At 41.0% G+C, this 20,603-nt stretch overlaps 1 protein-coding gene across 1 annotated transcript; it reads left to right on the plus strand.

The window, feature by feature from the left end:
• The first annotated feature begins 246 nt into the window (after positions 1–246).
• On the plus strand, positions 247–5,842 carry SLC35E3 (solute carrier family 35 member E3). Its single transcript, XM_021544283.3, has 5 exons — positions 247–676; positions 753–863; positions 1,807–1,965; positions 2,875–2,957; positions 3,354–5,842. The coding sequence occupies exons 1-5, from the start codon at positions 287–289 to the stop codon at positions 3,538–3,540; spliced, it is 930 nt and encodes a 309-aa protein (XP_021399958.1). The 5' UTR covers positions 247–286; the 3' UTR covers positions 3,541–5,842.
• Positions 5,843–20,603: the final 14,761 nt, after the last annotated feature.

Here is a 20,603-nt window from a genome sequence, read left to right on the forward strand (position 1 = left end):
CTGCACATGTGCACGTACGATGTCGTGTTTGTGGAGATGCCCAGTCGCGTTGTGGAGAGGTACCTGTGGCTTGGGGCCGAGGTGCGTTCGCGCCCGCTGTCGTGCCGGAGGCGGGGGCGCACGCAGGCACCCGGTACGTGCGGCCGCGCTGCGCGGGGCGCTGTCCCGCCTCCCCCGGCCCTCCCGCCGGGCGGGCGGCGCCACCGGAAGGCGCGAGCCCACGTGTCCCGGCGGGGCGGGGGCGGCGGGCCCGGCCGGTGCGCGGCGGCCGCCGGCTGCCTCAGCCATGGGCTGGCTGCCGGCGCAGGGCCGGCTGGCGGCCGGGCTGCTGGTCAATCTGGCCGCCTCCATCTGCATCGTCTTCCTGAACAAGTGGCTGTACGTGCGGCTGGGCTTCCCCAACCTCAGCCTCACCCTGGTGCACTTCGCCATCACCTGGCTCGGCCTCTACCTGTGCCAGGCGCTCGGCGCCTTCTCCCCCAAGAGCCTCCAGCCCGCACAGGTGCTGCCGCTGGCCCTCAGCTTCTGCGGCTTCGTCGTCTTCACCAACCTCTCCCTGCAGAGCAACACCATCGGTACCTACCAGCTGGCCAAGGCCATGACCACGCCGGTCATCGTGGTCATCCAGAGCGTGGCTTACGGCAAGACTTTCCCTCTGCGGATCAAGCTGACCCTGGTGAGGAGGCGGCGGGGCCGAGGGGAGCGGGGAGGGGCAACGAGCCTGCCTAAAACCGCCGTGTCCCCCTCCACAGGTCCCCATCACGCTGGGTGTTTTCCTCAACTCGTACTACGACGTGAAGTTCAGCGTTCTGGGGATGGCGTTCGCCACCCTGGGCGTGCTGGTGACCTCGCTGTACCAAGTGGTGGGTAACGGCGCGGCAGCGCTGCGGTGCTTGGGCTCCCAGATGCTGCCCCTTGCTGTCGTCGCCTTTCAGTAGCACCCCGCCTCGCAGGAAACCTTCCGTGCTCCCTTATTTCTTTTTGAAAACCGCCACCAAATTGTGATTATGCACCTTAACCCCTGACAAATTAAGGAATTGATCGTCCCTCTGCTAGAAATTGGGGTGTCATTTTTAACGTGAGCGTTATTTTCAAGGGGTGAAGACTGCTTTAGCGGTAAAAACTCCTTTTTTTTTTTTCTAGAGGGAACAGATGTTTTCCTTGCTGAAGCATGTGCCTTACGTTTGAGCTTTTTCCCTAGAAAGGATGTTTTCCAGTCCTTCAACCCCATGGTTTATCCTTGAGCTATATACATTTTTTCAGTATCCTTCTTCAGTTTCGACTATATACATTCTAAGGTGGTTTTGTAGAGGATAGATTAATACATAAACGCACAATACAACCTTTCTGGTTTAAAAATTTAACCTTTAAAAATTTATATGTCCAAGGACTGCCTCAGCCCTTTCTGCTGTAACATTTGTACTAATAGCTCACCCGATTTGTTATTGACCATGACTGGAAGAGCCTCCTAGATTAGAAACTCCTGTCACGTAGATGTGATGGATTTAAACGTGAATTGTGAATTTCTTTGCAGAAGGTGTAGTGTGCCTCAAAAAAAAAAAAAAAAAAAAAAAAAAAAAAAGAGGCTCTTTGACCCATAGTGTGTATGCCCCCGCGTATAATTTTCTTCTCTCATGGCTTTTTCACTTGAAAGATACACCTCACTGAGGCAAAGGTGAGGCTCAAGAACCTGTTCAGTATTGTCCCCATGAGACTCCCTCTGTGTTAGTAGCCAGTTTGCTTTTGCTCAGGTTTTTCAGTTTATGGGGTTCTTTTCCTCCTAACAGCTTTCTCTTTTGGTTTTAGTGGGTAGGCGCTAAGCAGCATGAGTTGCAGGTAAACTCGATGCAGTTGTTGTACTATCAGGCACCAATGTCCTCAGCTATGTTGTTGTTCATCATACCCTTCTTCGAGCCAGTCTTTGGAGAAGGAGGAATATTTGGGCCCTGGACGCTTTCTGCTGTGGTAAGGCTTTTGTTGACTTTATTTTATTTAAATAATTATCACTGATGTAGTTAAATTTGATAATAAGATCTGTTTCTTTGTGGAACAGATTTTTGTATAGCTGTTTTCTATGGTGAGATGGGAGGGACGTGTAGGACAAAAAGCCCATTGCTGTCTGTCCCTTCCTCTGAGAGGGGCAAGTCTGCCAATTGATTTATCTCCTTATTCTTGTTTCTGTTTAGAGGGCATCTGAACAACAGGAAAATCTATCAAAATCCAGATGCTTCCCCTAGTGTATAAAATGCTCTCTTTCTAGCTCTGACTGTCCACTCAGAGAAGGGCACTCTCAACTTGTCTTCTGTGGAAGGATGCCAACATTGGTTGTTCCCTAGAATTAGTCGTTTCCCTCAGTATCCTTCTGTCTAAAAAAGAGCCAGTGACATATTCTTACTACTGCTGATTGTGCCCCTCAGTGATGGGTCATTTCCTGTAGCATTGTATTTTATGAATGGGATAGCAAGTATTCAGTAAAAATAAAGTATTCAATAAAATCAGATATTTTGCTAAAATAGTTTTTGTTGTGACCATAAATAAGACTTTATCTCAAAGTTAAAGAATACAACCTCTAGGTGAATGAGTATCCAGATTTTCCAAATCACTCTTAAATGTTCACCAAGAGTAAAGGAGAAAAGGCCTGTGGCTCTATCAGTGTATATTTATGGATGTCATAAATATACATGTCACTGAGCTGCTTATACACATCACCAGTGTTGGTACTGATTTGAAACTGTTTCTATTTTTTTTCTCCATATGTTTATCTTGCCTGATATTTTGCACTTGAAAGTAAATGAAATTAAATAAATAACCTGGAATGTATCTACAAATTGCCAAAAGCAAGTCAAATTACTGACTGTGTCTGTTAATCCACAGATAATGGTACTGCTGTCTGGAATAATAGCCTTTATGGTAAACTTGTCCATTTACTGGATCATTGGAAACACATCACCTGTCACGTATCCTTTGTAACACTGGTCATTTCTCCTGTTTCCAGATTAATTATGTTGGAATTCGTTTGGGCTGATTTATGTGGGAAAATTGTTTGGTAACCTTCCTGGTTTGGGATTTGTATAGGTAATGGCTGTTCATTCGCTGACCTTCATACCTGCAAGGAATATTAACTCACGCTTTGGCTGCCTTGAGGAAGTGTTGGCATGTCCATCAGACAGCAGTGAAAAGGGTGAAAGGCTTTAGGTGGAGGTAAATACAGCCACAGAGATTGGGAAAACTGTATGAGTTGAGTCAACACAGTGTACCATTGCATGCTTTGGGTGGAACTAATGAAAATTCCAAGTCTTTATTTTTATAAAAAATTATACTGCTATTGGCTATTATCCTTAACAGATGTCTAGGTATAACATGTTTGGGCATTTCAAGTTCTGCATCACTCTCCTGGGAGGGTGCCTCTTATTTAAGGATCCATTATCTGTTAACCAAGGCCTTGGGATTCTGTGTACGCTGTTCGGCATTTTAGCCTACACCCACTTCAAGCTTAGTGAGCAGGAAAGCAATAAGAGTAAATTGGTCCAGCGTCCATAGAGCAAGAGTTTCTGAACACTGTTGTGAAGGAAACCAAGTATTTAAATATGCATTGATTTTAGAATGCACAAAATTGCCTCATCCACTTAGATCTATGGTTTTAGTTTAACTGCCAAGATTGTAATTCTGTAGCTAAACCAAACAAACTGAAGGATGTAAAATGCTGGGGTTTTGCCATCTCAGTCTGTCCTATCGTTTTCATTAAATTAAAACACTAACTTAAAAGAGAAAAAGGCACACTTCAAATTGCTGTGGAAATTGTACTGAAGTAATTATATTTTTTGCATACCAAATGAGATCATGATAGCTACAGTTATAGTATAGAGAGGGAGAAAGAAAAAGAATTCTGTCTCTGTGATCAAGCCAGTTATTACCATTGTGCAGAAATTTGGAGGCACTTTTATGCAGATGTTCTTGTATGTAGCGATACTTCCTCATTTTTGTCTGATGAGCAGTGAAGAGGGAAACAAACATACTTTGTCCAGTCATTTTTAAAAAAGGCTGCCAGACTCATTCCTATTTCTTGTATATGCTTTCTTATGTATGGATACATTTTTAGATTAAGAAAGTAGATAAAATTGCAGGTGAAGAGGCCAAGCTGTGGGAAAGTAGGAAATCGGATCTAAACAATTCATCTTCATTTTTTCTTTTAATTTGTCAGGACATTAATGAAGTAATTGACATTCTGAAAAATGTTGTTACTTTATAATTTTCTCTGTGCCAAAACCAAGACTTTACACAAGATCTTGTAAATACCTGTGTGCCTAATAAAATCTCTGGTTTTGTGGTAGTAACCAAATGTTTTGCAGCCCTTGCACACAGACACCCATGCTAAAAAAATTTTTGAGAAGGCTTCAGAAAGGTCACCATCTTTAATGGGTGTGAAGGTTGCCCAGTTCTCTCTCTTGCCTTCAGCACCACCTCCCTTGCTCCCACGCCTTTTCCCAAGAGGTATCTTGGGTGGGATCTGCAGGTTTCATCATTTATCATCTGTTGTTGTCATGGGGAGGAGAGGCCCAGGGGCTGTCTGGACAATGCTGTGTGTGAGGCAGCATTTCTTCAACAGACAGTCCTGGGAAATGTATCTGAATGACTAAAGAGTGCAAGGTGGGACCTGCTGCTCTAATTAAAAAATGCTTTGAAAATTATTTTATGACAGTATAAGGCACTTATTTTGACAACATAGATGGAAGAAGTTCAGTGCTGTTCTAGTTAAAAAAAGGAAAGAAAAAATAACTGCTTTCCGTAAATCTGGTGAGAACATATGTTCACTAGATTTGCAGGGTTAGAATTTAATTGCAGTATCTTAATCCTTACATGTTGGGGTTTGTTTTGTCTTTATCTACCTCTATCAGATTTGAAGAGGGGAATTGTGTGGACAAAACCAAGTATTTAAGTTGTACAGTGATTGACAGAAATAATATTTAGTTCCTTTAAGTTTTTTACAACAGAGGTAAGAAGTGTTTGTGTTGGAAACAATGCAACTTTTCTCAAGCTTGTTTATTTATTCTGTTACAGAGTTCTTGACTTAAGAAAAATTTATTCCTCTCTGTAACCTGGGTATATACAATAACACTATATAATTTCAGAGTTACAAATACCTGAAAAATATTACATCTTTACCAACTGTTTCTTGGACATTGTACTGGTCCGAGAATATTTTTTTTAATACAGTTTTGTAGATCTGTATAGTTAGTTTAAAAATATAGCCTGGACTACTGAAAGATCTGTTCAGATGATCAAGTTCTGGATACATATCCTTCAGTATGTATACCAAGAAAGTAATTTGCATTAATTTGTGCTGTGCACAAGTTCTTTTGAGATGTAGATAGACTGCAAAGAAACAGCTAGAAAACAACTGAATTACATGCCTGTATAACAAAAATATTTGAGATGAGATGGATGTAAATACATATATGAAATGGTAGAATGAACTAAACCACCATGCCTGGAAATGCAAAAGACTGTAAGGAGTGGAGCAGATCTGCAAGAGAAAGTTAACAGCATCATTTAAAAAGTACATTATAAATGTAATCTGGTGCTGGAAGGTGTGTGTGGGAGTCACTTAAGTGATGTGATTCTTTTTTTTTCATGCATTCAAGAACTCTCTTTTGAGATTTATTTGTTGTAGCTAATCAATAAAGTATCTTGAACTTTGTCATATGTTTCATAATATTAAATCCAGGATGCTTGTGTAATTGTGGGATAAATAGATCTTTGTATGTATTGTTTCTTTGGATACCATGTGGAGGGTGGGAATAAATTTTTAATCATTTGTCTGATACCTGCTTATTGCAGAAAAGAGGAGTTGTTCTTGTCTTTTTTCATCTTCTGCTTGAATTCCATAACTTTGGGGGTCTAGTGTGTATAAGACAAAATCCAGGTACCACCTGGATTTCTGTCCATATGAATACAGCAGGGAGTTTGAACTTTTTGGACTTGTGGCACAAATAAGGGAAACTTTAAATCCTAAGGTAAAACTGGAATCTCGCAAAAATTACTGATACTTACTTGCTTATTCTAGTTTTCACTACATTACTTGAATGTGTTTTCCTGCTATGTGTATTTCAATCAATTTTGGCTTTTCTGAAAGAGAAATCAGAGACTTGCCAGCTTCAGCAATGTGTAGTCATCGCCCTGTGTGAGCTGTTGCAATTGAAGCTGTACCATACATGCCCTAATGATTGCTTTCTGCTTTTCATTTGACTTTATATGACAAAACTGTGGTAACAGGATGGGCTTTGGTCCTTTCCTGCCATGCAGTGCTTTGCTGCTATACTAGCATTCTTTACTTTAATAGCTACCATTGATGTCGTTCAAATGGAGCTGAAGATACCAAGGTGGTATTTAAAAATGAGAGCAGATGATTCTGGTTAAAGTGTGAGTGACTGGTGGTAAGTTATCTAGTCTTGTCCCCAAAAACATTTTAGAACAACATCCACGAGATTTTCCCATTTTCCCCAAAGCAATAGGAAGTATGTCTTCATTTAAGAGATACTCAGTGTAAAGCTTTGTATTGCCTTTAACTTTGGTAACTTGGCCCTTGTTTGACAGCTTTTGCATCGGGTTTTGTACAACTTGCTAAGTTCTCTCAGGCTCTGGAACAGAGTGCCAGAGGAGTATTCCTGTAGATGGGTGAACAGCTGCTCTCTCAGACTTGAGGTTGAAGGAGCATGGTTTGCTGCTGTTACATGTATGAAAAGGAGGTTTGTCTTGCAGGATGTCTACAACATTCAGGACAGAACTGCAATTCAGCAGGACTGTCTGTCTGTCTCATTTCATGAAATAAGTGCCCAGCAATGGCGTGGGGCTAAAGCAACATTAAAACTTTGTTTAGGCTACCCATAATTTTTTAGTAAGTGTTTAAAAAAATATTAGTGTTAGTCAATGCTTGTTAAATATTAAGGTAAAATCTCATTTTTGTAATATTATATATGAGAGTTTCAAATGAGTGATTTTTAATATTTTGGAATTGAGCTAATACCTAACCCATATCTAGTCTGTCGCTGGCCGTATATATTGGTACAGTTGGGCTGCTGAGGAGAGGTCTGCCCTTGAGCAATACTGGACACTGGCACACTGTTCAGATGTTTAGCTGTGACTAAGGAACATCTGGCCTGAAATTCTCCAGTGTGCTTGGGAAAGGAAAAGGGTTTACTGATTGGCAAGATCTTTTTAACTTCTGCTTTTTATGTTCCTGCTTTTAACAATGGGCTTGCAGGGTAAGGTAATTTGGAGAGCAGGACCCTATCACCTTTTATACTAAGACTTTCTTTACAAGATGTCAGTTTTGCTTCCAGTTAAACAGTTATGTCTTACCTAGATTATGAAAGAAACATTTTGGGTTAAAGATTTGCAGATGTTTGTTTGTGTTAATGGCTTTTTCCTCTTAAAATTTTATTTTATGTTTTTAAAACCCAAATTCCCTGTTTAATGAGAAAACAAAAAGGGAAATTATTTTAATAAATGAAAGGCTATTTTGTATATATAGTGAAAATATGTTATGTTTTGCAAAAGAATTTCACTCTTCTGATTCTGAAGATGCAGCCCTTTGTTTTTCTACTGTTACAATCAAGCAGCTGAAAAGAAGCTTTTCTGCTTCATACAAATTCACTATCCTCCTGCAGGTGCTCTCCCTCTGATCACAGTGTCAGCCTTCCATTTGACAGCTCAGTTGTTGCCAAGATGATTGGGATGTCAGCTGCAGAGGGCTAAGAACACAAAGGAAAAAAACTACCAGCAGAAGCTGATATAATCTTGGGTGATAAGAAATCCTACTGTAAGACAAAAGGCCTGTGCTAAGCAGCAGAGAGAGGTGTGGGTTCATCTCCAAGCAGGTATTGCAGAGAATGCAAGAGCTACATTGTTTGCATTCTTACTGTGCTGTAGGAGTTGGCAAATTTAGTCATTTTTAATAATGTAAAATTGAAAATATCAATGCCATTAAAAAATTAGTGATTCAGACAGTATAACATCTTTGCCAAACTTGTTCCGCAACAGTGATTAACCTTCCTTGAGAGAAGGGAGCTATTGTTGTTTCTCCCCTGCTCCAATGATGTTTGGCTTGGTGAAGGAGGGTTTGTGTTCCTGAAAGCTGCTCTGCTTTTTTTCAGCTGTATCAGCTGGTCCAATGAAAACATCACCTCTCCCTGTAGGGCTTGTTTCACTGAAGTTGCTGTTTCTGCTTACATCAACTGATGTGGATCATTCTCCTGTCTTCCTTCTGTGTGTAAAATGAGCTGAAAGGTCTAATGCACCTAACGATTCTGCTCTTGATTCTGTGACCCTGGGGAGCCTTGTGCAGCTGCAGTGTCCAGTCAGCAGTAGGGAATCCAGCCCAAGGGGTTACAGTTACAATCTACAGTAAAAGGACTTAAAGAAGGGGGAAATGTGATCCCTTTTCATTGTTTTAGTTGCCACGCAGTTTCTAATATTTTCCAGTTTTAATCTTTGTCATTTCCCTTTAGTAGATGCGTAAGTAAGTTCCCTTTACTTTTCCAGTCTGTCCTTTCTGTATTGTTATGATACAGTTTATGGAATTCTGGAATTGAGACAGAAATTGTGTCATTGCTCACATAAATACACTGACCTCCCCCACTGTTGATGATTTTTTACACAGGGGCCCTTGTCTGCCTTCCAATCCAGAAAAGTTTATTTGCCTAAAATACAGGAGGAGTCAGGTTAACCTGAATTAAGAGGTAAAAAGTCAGCTCAGGAGTTGCACGTGCCTTCACAGCTGCACTTGCTCAGTATCAAACAGGCACAATGTGCTGCCTTTATAATGGATAGGCAGGAACAGACAGGGGAAGATGAAACATAATGTAATTAAAGTAAATTACATATTTAGAAGCAAGTAGGGTGAACAATCCAAAGGCTGCTTGGAGGATTGGCATTGCAAAGATGTTTTCGGATCTGTGGCTTCACTGGAACATGAATACAAGCCATTCATTTGAAGGCATGTGGTTATATTCAAGGAGCTTCAAGAAGTCCAGCATGGCTGTGTGGGTAACACATGCAGGATGCACATGTAGGCTAAGCAGTGTGTCTGCAGAAAAGAGCAGGATTATTTTTAGAACCATAGATGGCTGTGTCTCATTCAGGAAGTGCAGGGAGGAAATCTCTGGTTGAAGCAGAGCATAATAATTCAATTTTTAATGACCTAGGCACAAAAAAACTGTTGTGTTTTACTTTCTTACTAAGCAGAGGCTGAGAAGCAGACTCCTTTAAAGGATCACGTGTTCTGAAGCACATGGAATAATCGTGGATACTGAGACCATAGAATAGAGGTGGTTGTGATTAAAGTAAAAATAAAGGGAGACAATGGATTAAGAAACAACTGAGAAGAGTAAACAGCACATACACATCTAGGAAGGTTTTAAAATATAAGGTCTAAGTTTAGATGCTTAACTCCACAATTAGGCAGCTAATTGTGGAGTTAAGCATTTAGATGCTTAACTCCACAACAGGGTCGGATTTGTCAGTGTGAACTTCTTCCCTTTCAAGAGAACTTGATGGAGAATGGCATTCACTCAGCACTTCCAGAAAGGAAGCTACATAACTGACAAGTTAGACTTTTTTTTGTCTCCAACTAAATTTGGTATCCTACTCAACCAAGAAACTGAGTCTTTGTTCTGTTTGCTTACTCTGACCACAATGTTTTTAATCCTCCTTACTGTCTGGGGAAAAGAAACCATTTGTGCATTTCATTTTCTAACTACAGTAACTGAATGGGTTTTGTTTTACAATGCACCAAAGCTGTGTATTAAAAACTTGGATTAAGATCTTCTTAATCAAGCTTCTGTCTTTGAGCTGAATGGAAAAAGCCTCTCCAGCTCCTATGACACAGCATCAACTGTTTTGAAATACATGCTTCTCTCTAGAGAGTCCAAAGCAATATTAAGGTCTGGCATCCAAAGTGGTTTACTTGTTAAATGCATCTCTTGTGGTGGTTAGTCAGATACTGGTTTCCTATTTGTTAATCCAGTTGAGAGAAGAAACTGACAGTTGTGATCATACGCCCTCCAGGAAATTATGATACATTTCTGAAAACACACCGTCTTCCTTTTCTGACTGTTAAGGTGGTCCCTCTGATCAGGAGTAACAATGTACCAATGTTTTTCAGCTAGTATCATTCCCCAGAGGTATGGTAAGATTTTTTTTTTTCTCCAACAAAGTTTAAGCAAAACTTTTCTACAAAGCATTTTCCAGTTCATTAATAGCTTTGTCTCTGTTGGGATGGACATATAAACCTTCATTCTATAAACATACAGTCTCAAAGAGTTCCAGCTGACAGTGGTGTGAATGGACAAGTGAGAGGTTGGCACTGAGCTGGGATTGCTGAGCACCTGCACCATGTTGGTTTTATAGAAATAGATGCAAGTTTACAGAACCAGACCATCAGTATTTGGATGTCGTTCAAAATCTTAGATGGTGAAGACAGAAATGTAAATTCAGAAACTTTTGAGAAATTAGAAGATGTAGTTGAAGATATGCTTCTAGCACACATTATATGAGATGGCAGCAGCAGTGGAATATCATGTTCCTGCTTAAAGTCCTGCAAGTCCTGTGTCTCCCCATGGGTCCAGCTTGGGCTTTTGCTTCTGCCCCTTGATCTGTCTGAATTGGGCAGATTATATGGCCTCTGCTAGGCAGAATAGCCACGCCTGGCTGTAGAGCGTTCCTGTGCGGGCGGGCAAGTTTCCGTGCTGGGAAAGGGGGAAGGGTGACCCCACCCGGCGAGAAACAGGATGGAGGGAAGCGGGCCGGGCGGGAGGCGCCTCTTGCCACGGTCCGGATGTAACGCCGCACGCCCGCACTCAGATGACAGGTTTGGAAGGAGGAAGTGTCACACATGAGCGAAATGGTGAGAAAACACTCTTTTCATGTACAGCTACCGGCCTCTCAGACGGAAGCCCTCAAAGAGGTTCTTAAGCACTCAACATATTTATGAGTCTTTAAGTGATCTTGGAGTCTTTGGGAGACTGGCTCTGAGCCTCAATGTGGACTGGCAGTTCTCTACTCTCCGTGTACCCCGTATAAAGTGAAGATCTTTGGAACGTAAATTGGATGTTGATCCTATTTTTCAGTGTGCTTTATTTAGCTAAACCTGTTTGTGCTACATCATCTGTTCCTGCTCTTCTTTCATAGCCTATAGTAATCCACTGGGTGTTACATAAGTCATAAATCACTAGAATATAATTTATAAAGGCTGGTTAATTTTCTAATCAGTTACTTGTCCCTAAGCAAGCCAGGATTTAAATGTCTTCAAGTTAAGTATTCTTGGTGTTTTCATTGGGTGTAAAAGTACAATAAGCAAGTCCCTTCATCTTTGGAGTTTCTTTTTAAAAATGAATGTAAATCAGTGTATGCCAAGATGTCTGAGGGAATTATTTTATGATGTGATGCCCTTATTATCTAATGATATTTAAATTTGGGGTCCTAGGAATGACTGAGATGAAGAAAAACTTTGGTAAAGATTTTGCTGTAAAAGTGGTTTGGCAGTATTGGATTGTAGTAGAAGCCAGAGACACTGGGCACTAAAGAGGGAGTGCTTGCATTGGAAACTGGAACCAGAATCTAGTAAAAATGGAGAGCTGGTATGCATATATAAAACATAGATAAAACTATACAGTCTTAGCTTTAGTGCAGTCATCATTTTAGTGTTGCATAAAATAACTGTATGGCTGCATGAGCCAAAAGGACTCTGTGTGCAGAGGTTGCCAGTGGCATGTACAAGTACTGCTCCCCAGCTGCTTTAGGCTTCTGTTTTTCCAGAGCCGATTGTCTTTTTCCTGTCTGTATCAGCAAAGAGGAATGTGTGCCCATGCCATGGTCTCATGGTCTGCCTTGGATACAGTCCTTGGGGTATCAGTTACGCCATAGTGAGAACTGAGATGTGGATAACAATCCTGTCACTGAGTCTGTGGGAAAAACAGAAACTCTCCAACATCTCTGCACTGTTAGAGAATCAAGGCAGTACTTTATTCTGGCCAGGATGTTATTTTGGCCAGGATGTGCAATAGAAATTACTTCATCTACACATGCCCAGGTTGTGCAGTGAAAATCATTCCATCACAAATGGTTTTTCACCACACATTTCACATATTTACACAGACTAATCCCAAAGAAATAGAAGTTAATTTGTCTTAAATTACACAAATATTAGTATTCTGTTTCCTATTGATTACTGATCCCTTTGCCTTCAATGCTAATTTGGTCCTCATCCTCTTCAGTTCTCTCAGCATCTTTTCCCTGACCAGGTGTCTCCTACTTCACGGGGCAGGTCACGTTCCTTAATGTTCCTTTGTCTCCTGTGCATCTTCTGGCTACTCCCAGTCTGTAGATGTTGAGGTCATCATACTCAGCCTGTGGACCACATTTTTTGAAGAGATATTCAATTCCCTTCCCCCTGGGCAAAGGCAAACAAACCCCTGACTAAAGTTACATTAAAATGTTAGAAGTTATATCATTTCCAACAATCCCTCCAACATAAACTGTGTTGCAAAGGCAGTAATTTTTGTCACAAAATCCCAACAACAGCAGAAGGGAGTGAGGTCTTGTATTTTTACATCTGCTTCCACAGAAAAGAACATTTTCTGTTTGAAGTTAAGAGAAATGAGTTATAAAACACAACTGGCCTGCAAATTACCATCAGAAGTGAGTGCCTTCTTTGCTAGTATCAACACAACATCTTGCAAACCTTTAGACTCCTTTGCAACACAGGAAAAGCTGGCTTTGGAGAGTTAAAGTAGTTATCAGTGATAACATGCACTCTGCTTCTCCCTGAGTTACATCTGAGGGAAACTTCTGGGAATATGGTCACAGTTCTAACTGGTTTATCAACCCAGGTGACTGATACAGGAGATAACATTCAAGGTATGGTTAGATGACAAAGAAAAGACTGCTGAATGAGTCCCTGCCTTCAGAAGGAGGCATTTCCCATTTCCATCTCCAATTCTCTGCCTCCAGCTGTGTGTCCCTGCTGATTTCTTTATGATGTCTTATGTGTTCTTGATAAAGCAGGCTGACATACTAGCAGCAAATGCAAGTAAATATCCTGCTGTTGAATCAGATAAATCTATGGTCAAAGGAGCCAAAGCCAGTTCAAAGAAATACTTGGCTAGGAATGCACAGGTCCTGGCAAGGCCATTGTTTCAATAAGGCATTAGATGAGCTTGGGGCATTCTGTGAGGTATTTGATGGGCTCAGCTCCATCACCAAACAGTACACAAGGAGGCTGAGGCATCCAACACCACACTTCTTCCATAAACGTTCTCACCATCAGTTTGCAGCAGTAAGTGAGGAGACAAGAAGGAGAATGGAACACCTCTCTCCAGTGGTGTGCCCTGAAATCGGCCAAGCTTAATGTAATCTTCCTCCTCAGTAATGCTGCGAAGATAGCTGAAGCAGCTCCCACCCACCTTTTCCCTGCCTAGCTGTCTGCTGCCATTTCAGTGATGTCCTAGGCCAGCTGTTGTGTAGCTGCTTGGGACTGCCTCAGGGAACTGATCTACAGAAAAAAAAATTGCATTATTTCTCAGGTGTGCTAGGTCACTTTATGCACTTTATACCATAGGTTATCAAATAACAGAAGGGGCAGCAAGAAGATGGAAGAAATGGCTGGGAACAGATGTTTCTGAAGTAACATGCTGATGGAATCCTGGATGCTGAGTATTTTAAACTTTCTGTGCTGAAAGGCACAGACCCACAAGAGAACATGGAATTTGACCTGAGGTTGTGGAACAGGCTTTTAAAATTGATTAACAGCACTGGGATTATGGGTGTGTAGTTAGTTAGAAGTCTGTAATATCACAGGGTGGAAAACTTAAGAGTTTGGGATTTTAGAATATAGAAATGAATATGAAGCAAGATGAAGGTTTTAAGATGGAGGCAGGTTGTTCTTCTTTACCTTCTTCTTCCTTCTTCTTCATGGGTTTGGGTGATGTTTTATGATTGGACAGAAAAGTCCACATTGCAAGCTTTGGGGGATCAGTTATTGGGTTAAAAAGGAAAATAATATAGGTGTCCTTTCTTAACTGGATAGTTTTGTTTTAAAAGACCTTGTAACAAGAGTTAGATAGCCATTTGTGCCTTGATAATGAAAAAGGCTTGTTTTACTTCTGTGAGCAAACTGCAGCCTGTCCTCAGAAAGCAAAGGCATGATGCAGTAATATCTTACAGGCCCACAACAGTGGATTTAGGATTTTTCCCTTGTGAATAGCACTACATGGTGTATTTCTCTCTAGGGGTCCTACCCTTTGGCCTTGGCTCATAGGTGAACAACATGTTGTTAAGATAAATAAAGTGGGTCAGAAGTCAAAGCCCAGTACCTGCATATCTCTTCAAGTACACAAACAAATGCAGAAGAAATTACCAAATTATTTTGGTAAATTTAACCTAAGATGCTAGGATGAATATTGCAAAACCAGCTGAATGAAGGAATACTGAAAAGTCTGTGCACTTGCTTTTTGTGGAGATGAGAGATAAGCAAGATATTAATGCTTCAATCTAACTGAACCAAGCACAGAATATTATTTTGCATGGCTTCATCATGTGCAGGCACAGCTTAGTTTGTGTCCTACTTTTCCGGTGGCATCAATGGGTTCGTGCAACTTTTATGCACTAATTCCAAGAGCCTTTTTTGGGTGCTGTAGATGGAAAAAATCTTTTCTGCACCAGGTGGCGCAACCACCAGCGAAACTCCCCTAACAAACCTCCCGCCGAGGCCGGCGGGGCGGGGGTTCTGAGAACCTCGGCTCCGAAACTGCCGTGGTGACTGTCAGGCCGGACAATGGAATCAGGGCAGGTGACAGAAAAACAAGTTTAGGGGCACATACAGCCTTTAAAATTCACGTTCCTTTCTTCAAATACTGTCTTCCTGATAATGGATGTTATTCTGATCTGTACTGCCCACTGGTACTTAGAAAGAGATTTAAATTGGTAAGGCAGCTGGGGTGGGGGATTTCCCTTAACTTCACTGTTTCACATTTAGTAAAAAAAAAAAAAAAAAAAAAAAAAACCAAAAAAAACCAAACACAACAGATTAAAAAAAACAAGTCAAAATCTTGGATAAGAACTACCTCTTACAAATGTCTCTAATGTAGATGGCCCCATCACAGTCACTCTCATGCCACAGATTGGAAACTGCCACCAGCTGGCTTTCAGGTAGAAGTTATGAAAAGTTAAAATTCTACAATAAAAGAAGAAAAGCAGAGTGTGAAATATATGGATATTAAAACACTTTTAAAAAGGAGCAAACCCTCTTGTTATATGATTTATTGGTGCAATTCTACAAACATTTTCACATATAACTATCAAAAATCAGGACACATAAGAGTAATTCCAAAATAGTTTGTGAGTTCTTTGTATGAAACTATTTCTTATATCTATAGAGTGTGTATGTATATATATATATATATATTAAAAAATGTGCTGTGGAAATTTTAACAAAATCTGAAAAGCAGAAATTACATGGAGGAGGGAAGGATACAGGAATCTCCAAGTATGGGAAGAAAACACTGTTGGAGGCAAAGCAGAGAAAATCAGAGGTGAATGTGAAAAAAAAGCTCAAGACAGTGCTGGTCATCCCAAACAGTGTCTGGCACCCGAACTGCAGGATGCCAAAGTTCCACTTCCTTAGTGCTTCTTATTGCAGATATGAGAATGTAAAACGTGTGAGAGTTTTTATTTTAACCCATGGGGAAAACATTAAATTTTCACTTGATTTCTGTGACTGTCATGTTCCAGGGCCTTGGAACCCATCTTGGAACAAGCAGGTAAACCATCACTGCAATTGCAGTGGAACAGTGCTGCATCGCTGTGGGTCACAAAACTCCTTCCAGGGACACCAGTTCTACACCAGTTCTCTGCTGAGTGCTGTGCTGAGGTTACTATTCCCTTGCTCCACAGAGACAACTGTCTCTGTTTCTGTTTCAGAGTCATGAATGTGCTCCTTACTGACATGCCATTGTTTCATGTTTGTGTTTAAACAGGTACTAACTCACAGGCAGGCAACTGGGCACTGAAAATAACTTCTCTCACTTGGCAACGAGTTTTTGCATACCAGCTCCTGGGTGCTGAGGTGACTTGTGATCAGGATCCACCTGAATCAAGACAGGGCATATGGGCAAAAAACCAAAAAGACAGACTGGGTAAGCAATGTGGTTTCTCAGAAGGATGACTTAGCAAGAAAAATCAGTTTATTTCAGGAGGTGTGTTTTGTTTGTGATGGCAACAAACTAGTGGAGGGAAACTACTCAAACTTGCTTTGAGGATTTCAGGTCAGGCTACACCAGATACTAATGCATCTAGTAAATGCTCTAAACTACTTGTCTGGCTACGTGCACTGTTGTTTACCTGCATGTGCTACAACTGTATGCTAAAAGTTGTACTGAAGAAGTTCTGCTGTCAAACACAGAGATCCAGCAGAAAGGTGACTTTGTAATTCATCAGTAAATTAACTGTATTAGGAAAGGAAGAGGGCTGAGGCTTTTGTCAGGAATGGATGGTTCGTCCTGTGTCAAGTAAAATAATACACCAGTCAGTAAGACTGCATCGCCCAAACATTAAATTTTGGAGTGGACTACAAGAAGGTCTGCAAGGAAGATTGTTATATATCCTGTGACCAGAAGCAAAGCATATATTCTTTGTATATAATAGGCAGGTAGAAAGCAAGTATGGGGCATGCAGAGGAGATGTGGGCAACTGAGTCAGCAAGACTGGGACAATTCTAAGAGATACATGATCAGGTACATAGAATGGGTCTGAGTTAAGAAGCTGGTTGTGTAATAAAATCACTTCTGGGTTTTGCTGTCAGAAACAAACAGTTCAAGTAACAGCCAAACACTTAAAATATTTTTTTTGCCTTTTCTTCCTCTAACCTAGAGTGCAGCCTGACCTGAATAGTACTTCAGGTCTGACATCATCATCAGCTGTAGTTTTCTCCATGCATAGCATTCCAAACAGACTGGATTTGGATTGCATCCTGTGTTTGCTCTCAGCTTCTCCTGGATATAGGTTGTCCCTGAATACATTTCAGTTTCAGACTTAAAGATATCTCAGTGTTTCACATGAGTCCTATTAGCCTGTGCACACCCCACACACCCTTCTGGGCCACTCCCTTGAACAGAAATGTTTTTTTGTGCTGGACTGAACAGCACATTTGAATGACAAATGAGCACTGAATTAAAAGAAAAATTCTAAACTGAATTTGCATCATCCTAGTTTGATCACATAAGGTGAGCAGGGAGTTTTCTGATCTAATTACATACAATCAAGTATTTTTAGGAAAGGAGAGATCACTCAGTTGTTTAATTTTCACAGTTTAGTAAAGCAGGATTTGGTCACAACCTAGTCACATACTTCACCCCTGCTTAAGAAGAAAAGCCTGTTTCTTCACTCACTGATGTGCTTAACAAAAACTATTTGACAGTAAGAGGAGTCTTTTCCTGAGATTTCTCCCTTTTAGTTCTTTAAAATTGTTCCATGGGCTTTTTTCAAAAGTGAGGACTAAACAGAAGACTAGAGTGGAAACCAAGACCTAACCCTTTCATTCTGTGTTATATATTGAGCAGAAGTTCAAAATAATTGGTTTATATTTTTGCCAGTTGGCTTCCCTTCAAAGTTTGCACTATTCTTTTGTTCAATTGTGCTTGTGGCTAACTGCACCGCTACTAAATAGGAATCAGATTTGGGCAGACAAATTACCAATGTCTCCCAGATGGATAAAGGAATAAATACACCAATTAAACAAAAGCAGAAGAGCTGCTGTTTTCTGATGTGGGATTATTCCACCTCCAGGTGGTTTTGAAGCAGCTGTAGTTAACGTACTCGGGAGCAGACATGCCTGGACTGAGTGCCTGTGTTAGAAATGAGAAGCTTGAGTCAGCCAATATATCAAGCAGCAATTCAATTTATTAATTAATATGGTAATGTATGAGCAAAGACAGCGCTGGATACAGTGGTGGGGGTTTTCCCCTCCAACTGCACACTGATTGTTGGGCTTGCTGGTATTTATTGATCATATTAATGCATATTCATAAGCTTTTCCCAGTAGTTTCTATTTCCCATTTTTACATGAACTTTTGGCAGTGTCTATTTGTATCTTTTAATGCCACAATTCTATACTTTAGAATCATAAATCTATTATGGTGATGTCTGGTTCCTTTCCAATTTCTATACTCTATTGTGATTTATTCCAGGTTTCAATATCCTAGGATGTACATCCCAGCATGTGTGTCCAGATGGTGGGGTCCAGCTTCTATTTTCTAGGATCATTAATCTATGGTAGTGATGTCCAGTTTCCCCTTTCGAAATCATTAATCAGCAACCTTGGTCCATCTTCCTTCTCCAGAAGCTTGGGATAAGGTCACTTCCCTTTCTGTTTAAATCCTTTATACATTCTTAAAGCTGCAGTTTAAAATCCTTAGTACTAAGCAACATTCTAAAGTTATAATTCAAAAGTTCTTAATGCAAAACAGCTTAAGACTTATAATTGTTATTTGCAAACAAAAGATTGGTTCAAAAGCTTTCTTCCATGCTTTCCTCAGTTGTTTATTAGAACTCATCTTTATAAGTGTCCTATGGTCATGTTCCACACATTTCACAATCACGATTACACAGGTTGCCTTTATTTATCTGACACGAAAGACAACTTTGTATTTCATACCTGTGGGAGGGAGGTAAGAGCTCATGAACATCTGTCAGAAAAAAAAAAATTGAGACCCTCTTTTCCAGTACACCTGAAGTATTTTTACATTTTTAAGTATAAACATCTGAAGTTATGGAAATGTAGGAAACTGATGATCACGTATCCAAAGCACCCACATGGTACGTGGTGTGATTCTCAGAGGTATCCAGTGCAGGGCCAGGAGCTGGACTTTGATGATCCTTTTCAGTTCCCTTCCAAATCAGAATATTCTGTGATTCTGTGATAAGACACCACAGCCCAGGATGTGCACCCCAGTGAAGCTGCAGAACTGCCATGCCACCCAGCCTGCAGAGTAACTGGGGTTGTTGGGGTGGGCAGTGCAGCCCTGAAGCTCAAACATGGCTCCTGCACAACACGAAAACACAAGCTGGACAGCAAGGACAGTTTAGTGTTCCTTGTTAAACCACTGCAACAGCATATGGTTTTTGGATGCCCACTGCTGCTATGAGCCATGCTCTTGATTCCTGCCTGTCTGTCCAAACTTGCTCCCAGGAAGGCTGCATCTGCTTTTCACTTGGTAGAACTTGAGTGTCATTTCTAGTACGAATTTCTGGTGGATGTACTGACAGACCTCTCCATTGGGATAGGTGTTAGATTATGAAATACAATATTTCCAAATATGCTATTACTGGCATGAGGATTTCTTATCACTGTGCTTTTTTTGTACAAAACAGGCGTTTCAAGAAAGCAACAAAATTCTTTCTCTTGTATTTGTACAGAATTGTACTGACCCACTGTCTGGCACGAGGGGTCACAGCTGCAGCAGGCAGCCCTGGCAGAAAGCCACATTAAGCAACACATGCTCCAGCTGCATTTCAGCATCTTTCTTCCTTTGTCCTTTTACCTTGAGGTGCCTGACAATCTGCAGCACACAACGGATCCCAGCTTTATGTCACAGTAAAAGAGATGCAGCCTAAGGCTTCAGAAAGGATACATCAGCACAGTGCAAAGCCCTGGAGGGTTGCTCTGAATTTATTTATTTATTTGTCTGGGAGCAGTTAATAGACAGTATGAGATTATTCTATCTGATTAGTGTGAGAACCCCAGCCTTGTTTTGGGGCCACATGTGGTGGTGAAATTCCTCCTCCAACCCATGCTTCCAAAGAAAAACTCTGCAGGCTTAGCTGTTCGGTCTCAAGGCAGTTTATTGCTAGTTATCTAACAGATTATGTTCTTGGACTGCAGCTATTTGATCAGTGGCCTGGGTAGAGGCACACACACACCCTGACATCCTCTCTATCTGCTGTCTTCTTCGTCTCTCTCTCCGCCCAGGGCTGCTGCTATCTTTTATAAGATATATTACGTATAACATGTTTACAATTATTCCCCAATACCTACTACCTACGTTGCCAAGTGTTTTTCTACTCTAAACCAATCTATGAGTGCCAACATCACCAAGAACATGGAGGTAAGGAAGAAGAAGGAAGAAGGATGGGTTCAGCCCACTTTCCTCCATCTTAGAACTTCTGACCCCCATGTACAAAGTGAAAACCCCCCTGTACATGTGCTAAAACCCCCCTGTACAATACTAAAAAAATTTCCCCTCTACTTCGTAACTACTTATACTATACTATCTAACCTTTTGTGATTGCTTGTTCCACCTCCAAAGTTGGTAATTCATTCCATGGCTCAAACTCAAAATCACAGTTATTTTTCAGCTGTCTGCCAGGGTCTAGAATGCTTCTGACCAAGGCCTGGAACCTCTAAAAATGTCTGAGAGACATTTTAAGTTCCCACAGATTAGGAGCAAATGACCTGGAGATGAGACCGGACAAACCCTGGCCACCAACCAGCATCTGGCAAGGACCATATTGTGTATGTGCTAGATGCTGAATAGGCGGCTACCAGGAAAGAA

Source organism: Lonchura striata, chromosome 1A (genome assembly GCF_050655825.1).
Source record: "Lonchura striata isolate lonStrDom1 chromosome 1A, ASM5065582v1, whole genome shotgun sequence".
NCBI lineage: Eukaryota > Metazoa > Chordata > Aves > Passeriformes > Estrildidae > Lonchura > Lonchura striata.

Coding starts and splice junctions, on each gene's coding strand:
- SLC35E3 (XM_021544283.3), top strand. CDS start 287: ATGGGCTGGCTGCCGGCGCAGGGCCGGCTGGCGGCCGGGCTGCTGGTC. Junction 677..752: donor TGCGGATCAAGCTGACCCTG/GTGAGGAGGCGG, acceptor CCCCCTCCACAG/GTCCCCATCACGCTGGGTGT. Junction 2,958..3,353: donor GGAAACACATCACCTGTCAC/GTATCCTTTGTA, acceptor ACAGATGTCTAG/GTATAACATGTTTGGGCATT.